This window comes from Cygnus atratus, chromosome 6, assembly GCF_013377495.2.
Source record: "Cygnus atratus isolate AKBS03 ecotype Queensland, Australia chromosome 6, CAtr_DNAZoo_HiC_assembly, whole genome shotgun sequence".
NCBI classification, from domain to species: domain Eukaryota; kingdom Metazoa; phylum Chordata; class Aves; order Anseriformes; family Anatidae; genus Cygnus; species Cygnus atratus.
In genome coordinates, this window is record NC_066367.1 from 33,570,987 (window position 1) to 33,592,026 (window position 21,040).

At 45.2% G+C, this 21,040-nt stretch overlaps 1 protein-coding gene across 2 annotated transcripts; it reads right to left on the bottom strand.

Moving 5' to 3' along the window:
• Positions 1-393: 393 nt before the first annotated feature.
• LCT (lactase) lies at positions 394-19,631 on the bottom strand. Of its 2 annotated transcripts, XM_035556052.1 has the most exons (19): positions 18,968-19,631; positions 17,792-17,836; positions 17,235-17,296; positions 16,454-16,537; positions 14,955-15,057; positions 14,576-14,643; positions 13,889-13,929; positions 12,866-13,553; positions 11,955-12,600; positions 9,538-11,097; positions 8,949-9,217; positions 8,199-8,489; positions 6,723-6,921; positions 6,294-6,496; positions 5,842-5,951; positions 3,650-3,784; positions 2,344-2,567; positions 1,304-1,540; positions 394-605 (listed from the first exon to the last, which is right to left on the bottom strand). In XM_035556052.1, exons 1-19 carry the CDS (start codon positions 19,629-19,631, stop codon positions 394-396), a joined length of 5,841 nt encoding a protein of 1,946 aa, XP_035411945.1. The 2 variants fall into 2 exon arrangements, with proteins under 2 accessions (XP_035411945.1, XP_050567505.1); XM_050711548.1 differs by lacking the exons at positions 13,889-13,929; positions 17,235-17,296 and having other exon boundaries at positions 14,568-14,643; positions 17,757-17,836.
• Between the last annotated feature and the right edge of the window lie 1,409 nt (positions 19,632-21,040).

Sequence of the window (21,040 nt, forward strand, 5' to 3'; positions counted from 1 at the left end):
CCAGCCCTACCTTGTCTTCGAACCATTAAGATTCGGTAGAGCTTCATGGGAGTGCTCTCGGATGTCTTGAAGAGACCGGCGGGACCCCAGGGAAGGTGATGAAGGAGAGCAGATGAACGGTCAGGTTCAAAATTCTTGCACGACTTGGAACAAGCTATTTTAGTTCTGATTTGAAGAAATCAAATCAATAACAGCTGGGAAAATAAATCAATTAACAGAATATTTTTTTCTTCATATTTTAACAAAAAAAAGATGGGATGCCATCTCTAAGGCTTCCTTCCCCTCGTTAAGGTGCAGTAGTATGAGCACTCGGTCTCTTTATGCTGCTGTAGAATACAATGTGATAGGGTTTCATTGTTTCAGTCTGTTCCCCATATTTAAACCGATTGAACGTCACATTTTACTAAGTTCCATGTGTGATTGTTTACGGGATTTTTTGGATAACGTTCCGTATTTATACGCAAGAAGAGCCAGGCCCAGTGCTCCAATTCCAGAGAGAGCAAAAAGCACATACAGCGCGATTTCTGCACTTTGTGATGTTAAATCCAAGCCCAGGAAGCGCACGTTGTCAGCCAGTCCTCCTGCCGTGGGGACCGTTGGTGTCACTGTGCAGGGGAAGACAACAAGAATTAGTAGCCGGCCTGTTGTGAACTTATTCATGTACATGTGCATCGCTTCTTCCTTCCTCTGTGGAAGGTTCAGCGCTGCTGGGCAGGGCCCTGGCTGTAGCCGTAGGTCTTTGGGATCAGGGACTGACACAATTCCAGCTCAGGGTAAAGGCACAACCCGGGGTTAATAGGGAGCTCTTGAGGCCAGAGGAGGGGCGAGTGTTCCCCCGGTAATAAAGATGAACCTCTAAACACCCCCAACTGACAGGGGTTGCCATTCAGTTAATGTACTTAGCCCAGAGAACACAAGTGATGAAAGTATTCCCAATGCCTCTTAGAATGCAATCAAAATTGTTTTTAAAAAAATGCTGCAGGACTACTGGATGGGTGTGATTGGGGAAACATCCTATTAATCAGAGAAAAGTAGAAGAGCCTCTTTCCTTGCTGTGTTTTCAGGACAGGCACGTAGCTAGGTGCTACCACAACATCTTTCAAAGTTATTCTGGCTTTGCAAACAGAAGTGACCTAGTTCTACATAACTACCTTAAGTCCTAACAAAGGCTGACAATCAGGCAGTTTGCTTCCAAAGTCCTTAAAAAGAATATTGTAAAAAAAGCTGGTGTCTTCTAGGACCACAGATTACGGAATGTGTCTGGGTTTAGTATCAGACGTGCGATTTCTGCTGCATCGCTCACCTTCAGGCTCCGGTTCCAGACAGGGATGCGGGCCTGCTGCTGGATCTGGAAACCCGTTGCAGCTTATGATCTGCGAGTAGTACCTGGCGGAGGCCTTGGGGAGCCGTGGCAGGCTGGGGTCAGTGTAGTTGACGTGGTAGAAGCCAAACCTCTCGTCGAAGCCCACGGCCCACTCAAAGTTGTCCATCAGCGTCCAGGCCGTGTAGCCTCGCAGGTTGACACCGTCCAGCACGACAGCTGTTACAGGAGCACACACAGCAGGTGAGCTGAGCAGGCAGGTGGCACCGGAGCTGCCCCTCAGCCCGCAGTGGTACAAACAGAGCAGCACACAAAAATGCAGCTGGGTGCAACCTAGTTATTGCCAACCCGGCCTCCGTGAGCTCACTGCCAAACCATCCCCACCTCTGGCACGTGCTGCTCTGAGGTGGTTCAACAGCTGAGTTACACCTAGCCATCGACCAGGGCAGCTCCATCAGCCCCTGGAGACCACTCTCTGCTCCGAAAATCAAAGCTTTCATTCAGTAAGCAAAGGCTTAAGAAAGAGAAAAGAACCTATCACTACACCATGAGCTTTCAAACAAGTGCTCGTGGGGCCCACTGCTGAAAGGCAGTAAACAAGTGCGTTGGGAACACCTGGCAGCCAGCTCCCCTATGGCAGAGCAGCAAAGTTGACCACGGCTGTAACTGAAACCAGTTCCCTGTGTTTGTCTGCTTGAAGTACGGTGCCATTTTTAGAACCAGCAGCAGGCAAAGAACCTTCTCTTGCCAAATGCAGCTGTACAAGGAGGCTGCCCTTGTCCCACTCTACTAACCCCATGGGTTGCTCTGCCTCTACTTCATCTTTCCCTGCACAAGTCTCGGCCAGCCCTGCCCAGTGGCTGCTAACATCCAAAGGCTCGCAGCAGCGGACAGAGTAACCCCGTGTGTACCTGTAGTTGACAAACGCGTTGCCAGTGGTCTTTCAGCTCTGTACAGCTCGCTTTGTACGTGCCAGGCTTGTTGGGAGACACCGCTAACCAGCTTTAAATAGTCACCCTTACCTTTCAGTGCTTCGTTAATGTAGTTCTGATGGTAATGTATCCGCCAGGTGTCATTGAAATCCGTGTCTCCCCGTTCTGATACCCCGTTTTCAGTCACATAAATGGGAGGGTCGCCGTACTCTTCCTTTATCCACCTCAGGAGCTTTCGGAAGCCAAAGGGCGTCACCTTGAGCCAGAAGGACCCCGAGTTCAGCCAGGTGCGGTCGGTTACTGAAGCGACACCCCTGTGGAGGAGGACATTGATCACAGGCCCATCCCTGGTGCCCGGCCCCGTGTCACTGCTTGCCTGAGAACGCGGCACTGAGCCCTAGGGAACTGCACCTGAAGTGACTGTGGCAGGGTGGGAAGAGCACAGAGCTCTGGGGAGGTAAAGAGCTACTGGTGCTCACAAGCCTCCAGAAAACACCTCTCCTACTTTACTTTAAAGTTACATTCTGCCTACATCAGCAGTTGCTGAGGGTGTGCTGTGTGCCGAACTCATGAGCCTGCCCCATCTTTGTCATTTAAAGCAATTCCTACTTCTAACCTCTGATCTACACCGCAGTGACTGAGCACACATCCCCTGCAGGAATGCAAGACAGATCCCAGCGTCCTCTAAGGGACACACCCCAGGGGCAGTGCTGCAGCACCAAAGCACAAGGGGAGGTTACCCCAATTGCACACAGTTTTGTGAAAACAGCTCAGAAAACAGCCAACGTTCACCCTCATGAGTGGTCCCACAATTACCTTAATTCTCAGCAGAAAAACTCATCAGCTCCTATCGTTTACTTTTTGTAACTTGGGAAAAAAATCAACGTATAAAAAAGCTTGACTTACATACATTTAAGAAGCGATTTAGCTACTTAGGCTTTAAATTTAAGCTTAACCAATGTGCAGAGAGAGCCAACAACTGTTTAACAGCAAATGCAGTAGTACCCATAAACCAGGATAATCTCCCTCTTCAAACTACGGACTGGGGGGAAGGAAATACGATAAATACTCTTGAGAGCTGATACCTGGTGGGAGACCCAGAAGAGCCGATTCCTTCCTTTTAGCAGATGCTCTAATTTTCCTTGTTCTGTTTTAACCATTCATTTTGGATCATAAAGAAGGGGCTTTTGTGAAAATAACAGCATCACAGGTATGGTTTGGGGTATGATTTGTTTATGATATGTTTGGTTTATGGTATGATTTTCCCTAGTATTGGTTATAACAGACCAATATATCTTTCTCATGGCTTTACGCACTGTTAGTTTATATTGCTTAGTTGGCCCAGGCTCCAGGCGCGCACATTTGACTTGACCAATAACGTACATTTATATCTTACCTGTCAGAGTCATATGACAGAATCCCAGTAGAATAATTAAAGTTGTATGCTAAAATTGTAGTGTAATGGTTTAGACCAAAGTAGTCATATGTGCCTTTAATTCTTTGCTTTTCACTTTCAGTAAATTCTGGGAGTCTGCAACAGAAAACAGAGAAAAAGCATGAACCCATAGAAATGCAGCTCTTTTTAGGATTTCCCCTTCTTTTGTTTCTACCCCCTCATCAGTCCTGGTGGCTAACTAAACGAAGCTTTTGCTAGAATTCAGGCAATTCATGTTGCCTGACGTAGAGGTCCCCAGGAGAGGAACGGACCTTTCACTGATTGGAAACGAAACACTGGGTGGTTCACGCTCAAATAAAAGGTAGTGGCAGAAACACAACCTCAGCGCAGAGCTGCTGGCAGCCGCGGGGCTCCATGAACCAGTAACACTTGCTCTAGAGCAGGCAACAGAACTAAAGACAAGGCTGTTCTTTACCAGTCCTGCTGTTTTCTCTTGCTGTGCTTGAGCTCAGAAGTACTTTTGAGTTAGAGAAATCAGAAACTTTCCCTGAGAGCACCTGTAACACTGACGTGACCATCCCTGTGTTCTGGGACCCAGAAAGGTTAAATTTGCACAGGGTTTGTCTTCACTGCAGCAGTTTGCGGACTGTAACACTGAGATGTTGAAAAGCTCAAAGGAAAGATGAAGGAAAGTAGCTAACAGATGTGTAAATGGAAGTAGAGCTTGGCAATCTCTAACTCCTACTGAGCAACCCCCTTTTCTTCACGTGCTTGTTTGTAAATGCGTTTGCAGGGGGCAAGAGGCTTTGAAGTAAAGATAAAAAGTGGCTTTCAGCAGGAGTCAGGGCAGTGCTGAAAAGAAACAATACAAACAAGCTCTACAGCTGAGAAAATCAGATGAGGTGGGAGGCACTTCTGTACTGGTGACTTGGGGACCTACTCCACTTTCAGCTGGATCACCCAGGAGGGAGCTGGAACAACGCAGCCAAGGCCCCCAGCCATGAATAAATGCAAAGAGCACAGGAGAAGTGCAGCAGAGAGCTGCACTGTGATCTTCTTGGAGGAAGATGGGAAAATCCGGAAGAAACTGGGAACTAGCCCGGGGCACGGGAGCTCTGCTAGTTAATCCCAAAGCGCTTGGTTCCCTCCAAAAGGGAGGCCTCCTCGGAGAACATCTCCCTTTGGGATCTCAGCCCTACACGATCGCTGCTGTGGTGACAGAGCAAGAAACAGTCAAGGACATCCAGGGTGCCCTGGAGCAAGAGGGACTTTTCAGTTCTCTTTTAGCCAGAAAAGAGAAAATTCTCTTGGGAATTCGGTCCCTAGACAACCACTGCTCAACGTGCACTCCTGGCAATTCAGAGATGCTTGAGAGTTCACTCTTAGGCTGAGGACAGGACTTCTTCCCCAGATGGAGATGCTTGGGCACTTCATCTCATAAGGCACCACACAGTGACTGTACTATCTGATTCATGGTAGCAACCACCAGAGAAGAAATGACATATAAAAAAATGCTCAAGAATTCAAGCATTTTAGGCACATAAAACCAAAACTTAAATCTTGAAGAGACCCGCCTTTGCTGCGGAGCACACACCAACTCTCCTGTCACCTCCCTCATTTCAGAGCAAGGGGTCTTATCACAGAGGAACAATCAGCAATACCCCCACACCTAGCATGCCCCCAAGAAACTGTTATTACAGTCAAGAGGGGGAAAGAAAAAGTGCTGTCCTTGTATGTGTCTAGAAAGGGAGAGAAAAGGAAAAACATTCATAGTGGAACACAGATAGCGAAATAGGGTTACAAGTAATTAACTGGAATGGCAAACCAGAAATGTAATTCGGAGGCACCAATGAGTTCAGTATGTCATTTTAAGAATCATTAAAGCACATTTATCACTGTCAGGCAAATCACAGCATCTAATGCAGATCATTTATTACACCACTCTGAGCTGCCAACCTAGTACCCCAGAGGTAGAAGCTTAGAGAAAGATTGATTTACATTAGTAAATTTAGTTTGCAAGAGAGGTAAAGACAGGTACCAAAAAAAAAAACATAAAATAGTTTTCCTGTGAGGGGACACTGAGATTTTTACCACACCATTTCACCAAAGTCCTTCCACTTAACAGCACCGTCAGAAAAGCAGGTTTCAGCACAGCAGGCAACACAAGAGCAGTTATGTGCCTGTGCTCTTACCGAGACTGCTTCAGACCCTGAGCCAGGCTGCGCTCCCGAATCCTCGTTTTCATCACTTCGTTGTAATCGCCGTTTTTGAAAATGGGGTGAGCAAACCAACCTATGAGAAACTAACCCAGGAAATACGTATAAATTAGGTATCAAAACAAGGGACTTCACCATTCCTCTCCATATGCTGCTTTACACATAGTACCAGATTTATAACGAACAAGCACAAAGAGATACGCAGGGATGTCCGTGTAATGGCAACAAATTTAATAAGCTTTTGGGACTGCAGTCATATTTTGTCTCATTTCTACTGCATACTCAGCAGAAGAGGTTGGTGTATTAGAGAAGCATCACTGCAAGGAAACGTATCTGAGATGCTAGCCTGGGCTCTGGGCAGCTCCAGATGCCAAGCCGAACACGCCGCGAGCAGCCAGGAGAGCTGGGGCTGTCTGCATGCCTCCTACCTGCAGGTATCGCCTGGCAGCGTCCCAGTCCTCCTGTTTGTGGGGGTTCCTTGGCTCTGCCCAGTCCGAGTTGATGATGATGGAGATTAACCCTCCCTGTTTGGCCCGGTACGTCTCGTTGTACAGGTGCCAGGCTTCTGCGTGGGCCTTTATCAGGTTGTGCCCCACTATGTAAGGGGCTCGCCCCGGCCTAACAGAGATTCCTGCAGAGACGGTGACAACACAAGCACTGGAGCAGCCATCCCCAGCTTCCCCTTTTGCTTCCTCCCAGGTAAACACACCCAGGACACCCAGAGCTGCCCTCCTGTGAGAGAAATAAGCCAGCTGCCTGCTATTAAATGAAACGTGCAGCACCTGGGGCCCTGAGGCCCAGCCCAGGGCTGAGACACTGCTTCAGCAGAGCTCTGAAACCGTGCTCAGCAGCCTCACCTGGGGCAGCTGTCCCAAAGCCATAGCCGAGATACGCCGTGTTGTAAGGTTCATTGAGGGTGATCCAGAACTTCACTTTATCTCCCAGCCTCTGGAAAAGGAGCTCGGCGTATTCCTTAAACCTCTGCACTATGGTATCGTTCTCCCACCCGCCGACATTCTGCAGCGCCTGCGGGAGGTCCCAGTGGTAGATGGTCACCTGTGGGGAGCAAGCAGAGAAAGGACTCAGCCATTCCTTCCTTCCTTTCAGGTGTAAAGGCAACAAACCAGCCTCATTTCCGAGCATAAACCCTGCTGGGATCTGCAGCTAGTAAAAGGCTGTTTTCTTCTTTGTTTCAATCACAGAGCAGCTACTTGGCAAAACTATGAACAAATGAGTAAAACAGTTCTACACAACAAGAACATCTGTAATTATCTCTTACACTTGTTCATCCTACCTGTAAGTAGGTACATTTTTTGCAACTTATTTATAACTTTATAATTAATTTATAACTATACACTTTTTATAACTTATTCTTCTCCCAAGAACACATCCGAACAGTGTTAAGTACCCAATTCTTATAAAATTCATTAATTCCTGTAAAAAATTCCCATTAGGAGGGACTGTCCCATCTCGGTGACACTATGCCTACAACTTATTGACATATTAACGAAATATGTGACAAATCTGTCAGTAACATATTAACCAAAGCACTCCCAGCAAGGAACCCAAACGCTCTAACTTAGGACCAGAGTCCAAGCTGACAGAAAGCCTTCTGGGCTAAGCAAGGAGTTTGTTAATGAGCTATAACTCAAAAAACCAAGCACCTAACAAGTGGGAACAAGGGCCGACAACGCATAAGGCACATAAAAGCACTGCTTGGGCTTTTAGGAAATAAGAAAGGCCAAAGCCTTCCCAATTCTGCAAGTCCACTGCAAGCAAAAAGCTCAGAGAAAACTTGGGTGAGCTGCTGAAAGGCTGCACAGTGTCGGGAGCACAGAACAACCTCCTTGGCTCGCCCTCCCCAGATGAGCACCGCTTCTAGGGCGGTTTGGGGGGACCCGGCCAGCAGTGGGGAGGCAACAGGTCGGTGGGACTAGGAAAACGGCAAGGTGTTTGGAAACAGCCAGCAATAAGGCTACTGTGATCTTCTGGGTAGTAATTGCTAATGTGTCCCTATATTCCCAGCACGTTTACCTACTAAAAAAACACGTTTCCTCCCGGCACACAATGAAAAAAAATTCTCTGTGAAGGAGGGAGTGGACTTAAACACACGCGTGCTCTGAGTGTCAGACCTGGGTTCTGCTACTGGCCTACACATCAACGGGTCTTAACGGGTCATGAACAGCCTGGGAAGTTTGTAAGGAGCGAGGGTTTCCCACATTGGGATCAGAAGACAGGAATAAACCAGAGAAATCTGAGAGTCGGCATCTCATCTTTCAACATGAGGATAATTCTCAGCTCCTGCACTCTTGGATTTCCACTTTTACAGTTACCTGAGGCATTATGTTGGCTGCCAGAAGAGCGTCAATCAGCCTTTCATAGTAGTTCAGTCCCGCTTCGTTGACGTATCTGGTGGTCCCGTCTGGGAGAACACGGGACCAGGAGATGGAAAAGCGGTAGTGAGACACCTTGAGGTTTTTCAGCATTTCCACGTCCTCCTCGATCTTGTGGTAGCTGTCACAAGCTACGTCCCCATTGTCGTCATTGCTGATTTTCAGGGGGGTGTGAGAAAATTGGTCCCAAATGCTAAGTCCTTTCCCGTCTGCTCTCCATGCTCCCTCAATCTGTAATTGAAGATGGAGGAAGGAAGGGAGAAACCATTAGTAACCCCACATTTACATCCTGGCCCAGCAAAGAATTCAGCCTTTTGGCCTTTGCGGCACCACAGAATGTGTTGAGCTATCAGCTTAAGCCTCGAAGCAGTAATGTTTGCTGCACCAAACTAGTAAGAGCTCTTGGGCCTCACGGCACAGAAGTTTTACCAAAGTACAGTGTCACGGGGGAGGTGTTGTGGCAGTTCAACCTGCTGCTCAGTGTTTGCTGGTTCCTGTGAAGCCCGTGCTGCTGTCTCAATATTCCCGTGGTACAACCACACCGTTAAAAGGGAAGAACTTGGAGATAAGTAAGGCAGTTGTTACAGCAACCCTCAATTACCATAGAACCTGTTACAAAAGCTGTGGGTGTCTCATCCGAAATGAATTAACAGCCACCGGTACCCAAAGAGTCAGCCCTCATTTCCTAACCTGGTACGCTGCTGTCGCTACGCTCCACGAGAAGTTCTTTGGAAACTCCCCGTATAGAAATTCGTCCTCCTTGGGCAGCGGGATGCCATTATTGCTGATGATTTCTGCGTAGTACACAGCTGAGCGCTTGGGGGTTCTTGGCCTGTTGGGATCATCAAAATCGACCTGGTACAGCCCAAATCTTGGATCATAGCCGTTCAACCACTCAAAGTTATCCATAAAAGACCAAGTGTTGTATCCTCGCAGGTTAGCACCGTCCAGCTTGTAAGCTGAAAGACCAGAAGCAACGGAAGAGCATCAGTGATACATCGTGCATCAAAGGAACCACAAGGAGGTCACTTGCAAACACACACACACTGCCAGCTTCACAAAGCTGACTGACACTAGACAAGAAAGACCATGAAAGACCCCACAGTCAGAGGATACGAATGGCCATGCAGAGAAGAGCACAAAAAAATCACCGTTTATGTTGCATTCAGGATATTTAAAGACCGCTAACAGCTGCTTTTAAAAACTACCTGTCAGAGGAAGACAGTGATGGAGAATCTAGAGGAGTCACCCTCCAGAGAACAAAAGCAAACGTTTGTACCTTTTAAAGCTTCATCGATGTATGTTTTGTGGTAAAGGATCCTGGTATGGTCATCAACATCCGAGCTGGTCTTTATCCCCACCCCGTTCTCAATGACGTATATCGGGGGATTGCCATACTCCTCTTTGATCCAGTTCAGCAGCCTCCTCAGCCCCCAGGCCACAGCCTGATGGCCAGGAAGAGCTGAGGAAGGCCAGGAGCTGTCGATACTTGTTGAAACTTCCTGGTCGTACTCGTAAGAAAAGGGCTTCAGAGGGGTCGTTGTGTGGGTTATGATTTTGGAAGTGTAGGTGTTGAAGCAGAAGACATCTGCTGTGCCCCGGATGTAGTCACGCTCCTCGGCTGTGAAAACGGGTAGGCGGGATGTCGGCAGGTTCTGCAGCTCACTCCTGTTCCCAACTTTCCACTTCATGACCTCAGGGTAGTCGCCGTTTTTGAAGATCGGGTGGGTAAACCACCCCACCAGGAACTGCAAGTACCTGTCTGCAGCTTCCAGGTCCCTGGGGTCACTTGGTGTCTTCGGCTCGGCCCAGTCGATGTTGGGACACAGAGAAATGACCCCTCCCTGGCTTGCTCTGTATTTGTCGTCGTACGTGTGGTACACCCTGGCGTGAGCTTTCAGCAAGATGTGTCCCACCTTGTAGGGAGTGCTCCCGGGGTCTTTGACGTTGGGTGGGAATTCCCCCAGGCCATAGCCAACCCAGGCAATGACCTGGGGTTCGTTGAATGTGATCCAGAACTTCACTCTGTCCCCAAAGTTCTGGAAACAGAAGTCTGCAAAACTATCGAAGAGTTCGATCAGCGCACTGCTCTCCCAGCCGCCGATGTCCTGGAGAGCCTGGGGCAGGTCCCAGTGGTAGAGGGTGACGATTGGGGTGATGTTGTTTGCCACCAGCCCGTCAATGAGGCGGTTGTAGTAGTCAACTCCGTGTCTGTTTATTGAGTCGTTCCTTCCGGTGGGGAAAATTCGAGGCCAGGACAGAGAGAAACGGTAGTTCTTTATCCCTAAGGCTCTCAGCAGGTAAATATCTTCCTCCAGCTTGTTGTAGCTATCGCAAGCGATATCGCCAGTGTCGTTGTTAATTACGTTCCCTGGTACATGGGTGAAGTTATCCCAGATGCTGGGCCCTTTGCCATCAGCGTCCCAGCCTCCCTCTATCTGGTACGCAGAAGAAGACACACCCCATGTAAAGTCCTCCGGGAACGTCCCGTAGAAGTACGTGTCCCTCTCAAAGTCTGTTTGAGATGAAAACTTCTGCCAGACAACCTTTGACTTGGAGGGGACTTCTGATGCTGGTAAATTTGGCAACTTTGATGGCATGGGTAGGTCAAACACCACTGGCGCAGGGAGTCTGTTTGAGACTTGGGGTGGGAAACCATTCTTTTCGATAACGCTGGCATAGAAATAAGCGGATGCCTTGGGAGTCCTTGGTCTGTTGCTGTCTTCAAAATTCACATGATGTAGCCCAAATTTTAGGCTGTACCCCACTGGGCCTTCAAAGCCATCAACCAGGGATCGAGCAATGTATGACTGGACATCAACCGTGTCTAGTTTCACCGCTGCCACAGAAACAGCACAAGACTGTTAGTCGACGGGACACTGGCTAACACAAGCACTACATCAGAGGGTAACGGGGCGATAGCCAAACGTCTAGGAGTGGTCTTCCAGGGAAAACAAAACAAAACAATTAGGGTACCCGGCAAGAAGAGCGTCAGCACTGTCGTAGGAGCTGGTCAAAAGCTGAGTAATAAAAATGCATCAGAAGAGAAATATTTGAGTACAGGACACTTGTGCCTCTGGTAGCTCTTCTATCAGTGTGTTGGGAACTAGGTCAAAAAGACCAAAAGCTCTATAGCGATCACCAACATATTTAATAAAGTTTTCTGATGTTATTGATTTGTGTATCTGAAGAGAGTAACAGTAAAATCTCTATTTGAAGTCTCAGATCTATAGTTGTCCAGAACTTCAGTCACAAGCATTATTTTTTGCGTCAATTGGATACACAGTTTGCAAAGATACAGCCGTACCTTGAATCTTACTCAAAATATTTGAGACACAAACATCTCCCTAAAAATTCTAAGCCTCAGTGGTGCAGGACGCTGTCAGTTTGATCTGCCTAGTGAGTAAAGACTTCATTCAGCCCTGATCTATGAGATCTCTGTAGGTAAGGGCCTGCCTGCAGTCAAATTATCTTCAGGAGAGCTGAAGTACATGAACAGTGTTCTCACAGAGAATGGCTTTAGGATCAGGCTGTATTTGTCTGCATGTATGAAAGACCTGTTCCATGACCTAAACAGAATGGGGAGTTCCATATCCCCACACAAATGGTGATGTTTTAAAGCTAATCACGGTGGAAGAGATGGATTAACCAGTTGCCATTAATTAAAAAAAAAAAAAAAAAAAAACAAATCCGTACCTTTTAGAGCCTCATTGATGTACCGGCGGAAATAATCCACTCGCAGAGTGTCGTTAATACGATCCCCTATGGCCTCTGTTGGCATACCGTTCCCTGCTATGTAAATTGGGATCTTTGTCCCTGTGTATTCCTGGGACACAAACTTCAGCAACCGTCTTAATCCCCAGGGGACCACGTGGATCCAAGCAGAGGCAGTCTTTGGCCAAGCAGGATCCACATGCAAGGAGAAGTTCCCGATGCTCTCGTAGCCTGGTGTGCAGGTCCCGTTAGCTGCGGCACTAACCAGGCGGGAGGTATAATGGGAAAGCCCAAAAAAGTCTGCAGTCCCTTTCACCCAGGTTTTCTCCTCCTCTGTAAACACAGGCAGCTGTGCAACTGTCGTGGAGCACTGCTGGTTTACCTGCTGGATCTGAGCCTTCAGGACGTCTGGGTAATCACCATTAACAAATATGGGGTGAGCAAACCAGCCGAGCATGAACTGCAGGTACCGCTCCGATGCCTTCACGTCCTCGGAGCTGGTTGGAGTCTTGGGTTCAGCCCAATCTGAGTTCAGCACCAGCCCCACTTTTCCCTGTTGCTGAGAACGGTATCTGTTGTTGTACAGGTGCCAGACCTCGGCGTGAGCCTTGAGAATTGTGTGAGCCACCTGGGGGCAGAGAGCAGAGGGATGGATTTGTGTCACACTGCTTTGCAGGGTTTGGATTAAGCATAAGAATCTGGCTGATTTCAGAATGGAAAATAAAATCTGGCATCCATGAACTACCCCATTTTCTGGGGAGTATCACAAATCCAACAAGCAAATAACTGTCTCAGAGGCCTCATTAGGCTTGCACATAGTTAAAAGGACAGAATCATCAGAGGAGAACAATACAATGGCAGCTGCAAGATCCTTGTTATTCCTGTGTCCCTACCTTGTAAGATGCGACTCCTGGGTCAGCGATTCCTGGAGGATGCTCGCCGGTGCCGTAGCCAGCATAGCTGATAACCCAAGGCTCGTGGAAAGTAATCCAGAACTTGACCCGATCCCCAAAAGTGGAAAAGCAGAAGTCTGCGTAGTTCACAAACGCATCTATGATGCTGTCATTCTGCCAGCCACCAAGAACCTGGAGAGCTTGCGGGAGGTCCCAGTGGAACAGAGTCACCATGGGCTCAATGTTAGTGCCTAGCAACCTGTCGATTAACTGGCTGTAATAATCCACACCCTTGGAGCTGATGGTCTCATTGGTGCCAGTGGGGAAAATTCTAGGCCAGGATATAGAAAATTTGTACAGCTGGGGATGAAGACCCCTCAGCAAGTAAACATCATAGCTGGTTTTATAGTAGCTGTCACACGCCACGTCTGTTGTCTGGTTCATGTAGACACGGCCTTCGTGCCCAAACCGATCCCAGATGCTCTCTCCTTTCCCATCCTCTGCCCAAGCTCCTTCAATATTAAAGGCACCCGTGGAGGTGCCCCAGAGGAAACCGCTCGGGAAAACATCCTGCAGAAAAGAATCCCTCTCCAATTCAGACTGGCTAGCAAACATTTCCCAAACGGTTTGATAGGAGGAGCGAGGGGCGAGAACTGCATCTGGGTTCTCCTGTAGAGCACTGGCTTTGCTGAAAACAGAAAAAAAAGGAATTACAATCTCCAAGGTAGATGCCAGTGCCACCGAACTTGCAAACAGGGAGGATAAGAGTTATTTGCTTCCCACTCGGCTCATTTGCCACTTAAGGTACAGCCCCTTTGTAATCTGATCAATCCAATCTCCTGCCACCCCGCTGGCGGATGAAGGTGGTGTGCAGTGAGCCAACTTCAGAACAGCTCAAGAGCTATGTATCTAATGCACTTCTTTGTAAGCAGATTTCCATAATTCATTACACCTAGTTCAAAGATGCAAACAAAATCCTCACAGCGCATAGCAATTTCACGTGCTCGTGAGTTTCCGTGGGACATGCTAAAACTAATCAATCCTGCTTCAGTAGTCCTTAGCTTCTCCCTAGCCAGCTGCATCCTGGGCTGCACCAAAAGCAGCACGGCCAGCAGGCCACGAAGATGATCAAGAGGCTGGAGCACCTCTCCTATGAAGAGAGGCTGCAAGAGCTGGCGTTGTTCAGCCTGGAGAAGAGGAGGCTCTGGGCAGACCTTACAGTGGCCTTCCAGTACCTAAAGGTGGCCTCCAGGAAAGCAGGAGAGGGACTCTTGCTCAGGGAGTGGAGCAATAGGACAAGGAGAAATGGTTTTAAATTAAGAGGCGGATTTAGATTAGTTATAAGGAAGAAATTCTTTGCTATGAGGGTGGTGAGGCCCTGGCACAGGCAGCCCAGAGAAGCTGTGGCTGCCCCGTCCCTGGCAGTGTCCAAGGCCAGGCTGGATGGGGCTTTGGGCAGCCTGGGCTGGTGGGAGGTGTCCAATCCAAACTGCTCTATGATTCTATATCCCCTACATCTCTGGGGGCACAATGAGCTTCTCTCCTAGGCCAGATGTTATTTTATGTATTTAATTCCTTTCAAGTCCTTTCAGCAACTATCAGCAGATTTTACCACTAAAACTGTCATACATCTGCCTAGCATATTTGTTCCTAGAGGACACCTCTTTATTACAGTATCTAATTTAAGGGAGAAAAACTGTACCTTAAAACACGAGATGAGAAGTCCAATAATTCATTCACATCATACCCAATTGTACGTGCCTTTCCTTTATTAAGAGCTGAAAACAAACAATAAGCGATGGGCTTAGTCACAAATAAGATGCCACAGACTGCATGACACCACTTGTACATACAATTACACCTTTTGAAACAAGGGTGTATTTGTTTTGTTTTTTTTTGTTTGTTTTTAAACAAGTAATAGCTCTTTTTCTCAGATCCAGTATGTTAGCTTTTTATATTCCAAGAAGGTTATGAAAGAAGCTATAAAATTGTTTTGTCTAACAGAAGCGGTCTGGACAGGACAATTCTATAGTTTCCCATTCAGAGCCTAGCTACTAAACTCTCCCACTCCTTGAAATAGGTCACTCACCAGCGACAATGGCAGCTACTCGTATGAATGGATTCTCTTCCAGGGAACCACAGTCAAGGAATTTTAGAGTGAAAATCAAGATCTCTATGTCCTTCCAGAGATTCTGCAAAAACAAAATTAAAACAAAGAATTGTATGAAAATAAACTGTGGCCAGCTAGTAAAACCATGTTCTCGGGATCTGTTCTTTTAACACAGAATAGAAAACTTCTAGAAGACTGAGAATCAGCGATAACGTTGTTCAGAGTTAAATTCATAAAACAGAGTAAGCATTAAATGCCATCCCTCACTTTGATCCAAAAAGGCCCAATGCAAATCAAAGCATAAACCCCAGAAACTTTTAGTTTGACCTCCCTTTGAAAAGCCACAAAGAAGTATCTTGCTTTAAATGTTTGAACCACTCCAGATTTTTAGAATTATTGCAGCATGCAATCTTAGAGCAAATGAGTAGCTCCTTTTTCTGCTCTTCAGCTGCTGGATGACTCTTCTTACGTATTTTAAGAATGCAATTCGCTCTCAGATGGATAGTATCAGGTACTAGCCTATAACATCACTGACGTTATTGCTGCTATGTGATCTAATCCTTTCACAAATTTGTCCTAATTAACATTTCTAGCATTGCCTTTACTGATGAGGAGTTGTGAGGTTTGCTATTATAGTTGCAGAACCAATGCTAGAATAAAATAAGATCTTTTTGTGTAAAGGTATTAGCCAAATTATTTATCACATCCATAGGATGTGATAGAGGTTTTCCAGTCCTGGACAAAAGAATTATGCCTTTTCAGTTACTAATGCATCAATAATGATCACTGACCAAGAAAAACATTTCCAACACTTTCGAACACCTGTCTTTGAGTCAGAAAAACAGGGAAGTAACAGTGAGTTGTATGCAGCTGTTTCCTAGTGTAGCTGCTGCCTGAGCTCTCACAGCAATCAGAACTGTTTAGACATGCATCAAGAAACACAAGTTTCCCTTCTCTTTACAGTCTGTATTTACAGTTGACTTCTATAAATCTATCAAAACCTTAGGGATTTTTTAGCCATTTATTAGCTTTCCAGAGATTCTCTATGGGGAGTCTCCACTTCTTGCTCTACACTTCTGGCCAGGCCATCACTTTACCATTTACAAGGAATAAGCGACCTGCCACAAATACACAAAGCAGAGAGAGTTAAGGTAGAGCCTGGCATACTCCTTTTCAGGCTGCTATTGCCTGTGCTACATGATCCTGAGGCATCTCTGTGCTCATTTCTGCAGACACATGCACCTAGATGCTAAAGGATTTAAGACAGTAAATTAATTGTCAATTACTTTGAATTCAGTGTGAACTCCTGTACCTGACCTCTTTGCAAAATAACTTGTTACAGATGGTCTATGAAGTTCAGCAGAAATCTAAGAACAGCGATGGATTTGTTCTATCTGTTCTGCTCTATTACTAGAACTTCAATTCCCCAATGTATCCATGAAGTGAAATGCTCATTTGCACACTGTGCATAATGTTACCTGGAATTCACTCATTTGCATGTAGAAATCTGTTTCGTTTCCACAACTGTACTGAAGGTTGAGAGACAGAAAATCTACCGAATCCTGGAAACAAGAAAAGGAAAAGAATCAACTTTTTTTTTTTTTTTGCAGGTATTCTGTTCAAAATATAAAGTTGTTCAATGTTAGATACAGGTACATTGCTGAAGTAAGAAGCCACACAGCTATGTGGGACAATACAATGCGTACAAACTGGGTGGTGTATGGAAAGATGTCTGTCCTTCTAAACAACGCTAAATTTAGAAGAATTAAATGAAGTTGTAAGAATGTTTTATGCATTTAATATTCCTGATTTACAACTGATTCTTTAAATTAGTAAGATTGGTTAATCGGAGACTAACCAAACAGAGAAACCTTTATCAGCATGTGGTTCAGGGAGGCTTTATCAATAATCCTCTGCAGAAAGTCCACTTCAGAAATCTTTAACCGTTGCACACTACCAACGTTACTCCACTAAAGGTCATCATATTCAAGGGAATAGATAGTATTCTTTTATTAAACTAGCTGCTGAAGTAGGCACAAAAATTGATAAGCTTCCAGTTTATTTTTCAGTCCAAGGGTTTTTTTTTCTAGTTTAGTCAGCTTGTTTAGTACATCTTTCCTCCCCATACAAACCACACCTTGCTTATATCGTTGAAATATCATGCCTGCGTCACTACTTATCCTATTATTGAATTCTGAAGGACTGTGAATACAAGCCATAAACCTGCACTGCCATTTGTTCACTGCATCCCACATCAACATTATCTACATGAAAAGAAGTACTGACAGAGGGTTTGGTCTTTACAGAAAGGATGTCATCACCTTTGTAGAAAATAGGTTTTCCTCATGTTGTGCTATCCCTGCACAACTAGACCACTTGTAGCAGAGCTCAGGCTGTGCTTTAACATATGAACTATTTTAAAAAAGATATTTAAAAAAATAAAAGTTTTTTTTATTTGGTTGTGCATTAAGGAGACTTGTGAATAAAAGAGCAATGGGTATACGTTGTTATTTAAGCATGTATGTTGCTAAAATTGCCAGTTATGAAATATGTCTCCATATATTTTAATCACTGCTCACTAGCCAAGAAGGGATGTTGAAGTATTTTTTAAAATCAGAGAGCTTCACGATTGAACTGATCAAACAAATACATTTTACCCTATTGGTCAATTTGCTGAAATTGTATTTAACTTGCAATAGGCCACTTGATCTTGTACATAAAAATCAAGTGAAATGAAATAAAATGGAAATAATTTTGGAAATCATTCCATTAAGGTGTTACCTGAAGAGGAACTGAAAGCAGCTCTGATGAAGCACTATCCAAGCTATGATCTATTCCTAAAGCAATGGACAGCTTTCCACCTTGAAGAAAAGGAAGCAATCTATTAGTAATGTATTTAGTACAAATGAAGAATTTTGGTTCGCTGTAGTTATTTTAAAATCAGCTGGAACTTTTTGAATTTGTGGCTCATCAGCCAGTGTCCTAGGTAGCTGATTTCAGAACATCCATTATCTTATCAATGGAGAGTTGCAGAAGGTAGAAATTCAAATGCAGAGTCCAAGGAGTCTTTTTCAGTGAATCTTAAGATGTTCATGAGCAGCAACGATAACAACGTTGTTTGCAGGATCCGAATAGGATCTGAATACAGCTATCCAACAGGATCTATTCCACTCCGTGGTTAATTATAAATAATAATAATAATTTTCATGCCTTTGTGGTTCTTTTATGGTGGCTTATTTTTAAATATCCATTCTGTGCTGGACATGGAAAAAAAAGACAGAAACAAAGCCCCAAAATAAACAAACAAAACCCCACAAAATACAAGGAAAGAACATGAATACAAAACCTGCAAACTGACAGTAGAACATGGCACTGGCACAGGCTGCCCAGAGAAGCTGTGGCTGCCCCATCCCTGGCAGTGCCCAAGGCCAGGCTGGATGGGGCTTTGGGCAACCTGGGCTGGTGGGAGGTGTCCCTGCCCAGGGCAGGGGGGCTGGAACTGGATGACCTTAAAGGTCCTTTCCAACCCAAACTATTCTATGAAGTCTGTTTTCTGAAACTACTATCGTCTACAAAATAGCTTGATCATTACAGCTTTGTTATCATACACACACACCAAAAAAAAAAACCAGAATATTTTATTTTCCTTTTAAGCTAAAAGTAACTATCTTGTTTCTTGTTGGTTTATTTAACTATTTAATACATTTCACTTCAGTTAAATGAGAAATTATATATAAATATACACACAGAGATACACGCCTACGTTCTCCCCAACTACTTTGGCTATCATTTCAAGTAAAATGGAATTATCAGTAATCATAAAAAAAATATCAAAATAAGATATTTGAAGGAACCTGTTATTCAAGTATTCCTATGCAATTCTGAGAGCACTGACAGCACATTCAGAGATTACATGTAGCGGTTGCCATTTAATCTCATTACAAACTATTTGTGAAAAGGTCATACACAAAAATCCCTCTGCCTATTCTTACCTGCCAGCGAGTATTTCTCGTGGTAGACACTGTAAGCTCTGTCATGAGCAGCAGCCAGGGCCTGGACACGGAGCTGGGGCTCATCGTAAGGCAGGCTTTCCAAGACCTCTGGCAGGTCACTGAAAGTGAGCCACACATCAACCAGACCCCCAAAAACATTAAAACTGAACTCAGCATAGTCCACAAAAAGGTCAGCAAAAGCGTTGGTTTTGTTGCCTGCAGCCTGTGCGGCCACATTGCCGGGGATGTGCTTGTGATGCAGAACTACCACTGGCCTGAGGTTTGCAGCAACCAGCGTCTCGAGCAGCTGCTGGTAGCACTGCACTTGAGCTTCATCTGGCTTTCTGGCATCCCCCTTGGGAAGAATGCGCTCCCATGGCAGGAAGATTTTGTAATGCGTCACCCCAACCTCACGAAGGTGGGAAAAGTACTGGGGCAGCTCAGAAGTCGCAGGATCTTGTTGGCATGGGTAATCACGGGTTTCAGCCGCAGCAGGGCCTGGAGCTTCTTTGGGTAGGATGTGGTTTTGCAGCTGGAGGCTATGTACAAACTCCCTGGGTAGAGGTCCAGCAATGGCCACAGAGATCTGAGCTAACTCCTCATCTATCCCAAAGCTGGGACAGGCTAACATGAAAAAGACAACTATCCTACAAACCAGCTCCATTTCTGGATCTGCTTCACAAAGTTAGTCCACACTATTTATATTATAGTAGAAGTAATATTTAACTGAAATTATCTGTTACACAGATAAGCCTTCCCAGAACCAGCTGACACTCAAATGATAACAAATCAGGACTTTCAGTTGACAGAAGAACAACTGAATAAATAGATGAAAATCTTTTTATGATAAACAGATCTGTCAAGCAATTAGTTGGAGAAAGGTCATGGGGAAACAGTGGGTTCATTTTCTGCAATGTGCATGTTTCCCCTTATGCTTGAACATAAACTGACTCTCACTAAGACCACTTCCATTTCACAGGAAGAGAAGGTAAGTAGACAACGCTTTTCATTTCCTCTTGGCCTTTTTTTTGGCTTAAAAGGAATTCTGGATTTTGCACAGTTCTGGATGCAAAAAGTAACAAAAGCAGTTACCTGCTTTGCTGGGGCTGGGTGCCACCAACGGCTCAAGTGAGCAGGAGGGGAGGGAGGCTCACTTGTGCTGTAGTTCTTGGGTGTGTGAAGGAAATCTGAGAGGTGGTACCTTACCCACTTGGAAAAGTGGTTGTTACATGAATTCAGGCAGCAGCAACATGTGTTCCCATTCTAATAATAAATCAGGGAATTCAAACAATATAATTTTATTGCTTTCCAAAGTACTCCTTCCTTCAGCCTTGAGAAGGCATGCACTCACACAGATCACCTACCTAGATTGCTGCAGGAGGAGATAATTCTACTTTTCTACATCCAAATACAGCAAAATGGAAAAGCTGAGAACATTTGCCTGGAACTGCCATCTGTGCTGCCTAAGTGCAGAACATGTTTAAATTAACTAAATAAAATCCTACATAAACTACATTGAAACTATATTGAAAAGTCAGTTCTATCTCCCAGGTTATTTCCCTTAACAAGCAGTTTTTGTCTAAAATATAGCTAGAATCATTTGGGCAATTCATTGCTCTCAGGCAATGTTTTCTTTGTTATTTAAGTCATAGTAGAAACTCTCTCAGCTTCTGCTGGTACTCACAACAGCCAACCTCCTTGCTTATAGAAGGACTATTTGATTCTCAGCCAACTATTTGATTTTATTAAGAAGCCTTGAAAAGCTTGCTGAAACACTGTGCTTGCTGTTCTGAAAGCGTAAGTACTGTTTTTTTCCTCTAATGGATTTAATGAGCTTGACTAAGAACTTTACAGCACCACCTGCTGCTGATTTCTCAGTACAGCAGTGTTAACTCCAGAAAGAAGACCCCTCTCAACCTATGGAACATATAGAACTGTAGGGAAAGAAGAGGTAGGAAAAAACCACTTACTTTCTCCTTACGAAAAAGGATTAATACAAATGCTTATTAACAAATAAAGATCAGGATGGGGGAAGAAGGAACATATAATGAAGAACAAATATTTCTTTCCCTG

Coding starts and splice junctions, on each gene's coding strand:
- LCT (XM_035556052.1), bottom strand. CDS start 19,631: ATGGAGCTGGTTTGTAGGATAGTTGTCTTTTTCATGTTAGCCTGTCCC. Junction 5,952..6,293: donor CTGCCAGGCGATACCTGCAG/GTAGGAGGCATG, acceptor TTCCTGGGTTAG/TTTCTCATAGGTTGGTTTGC. Junction 3,785..5,841: donor CAGGGTCTGAAGCAGTCTCG/GTAAGAGCACAG, acceptor TTTCTGTTGCAG/ACTCCCAGAATTTACTGAAA.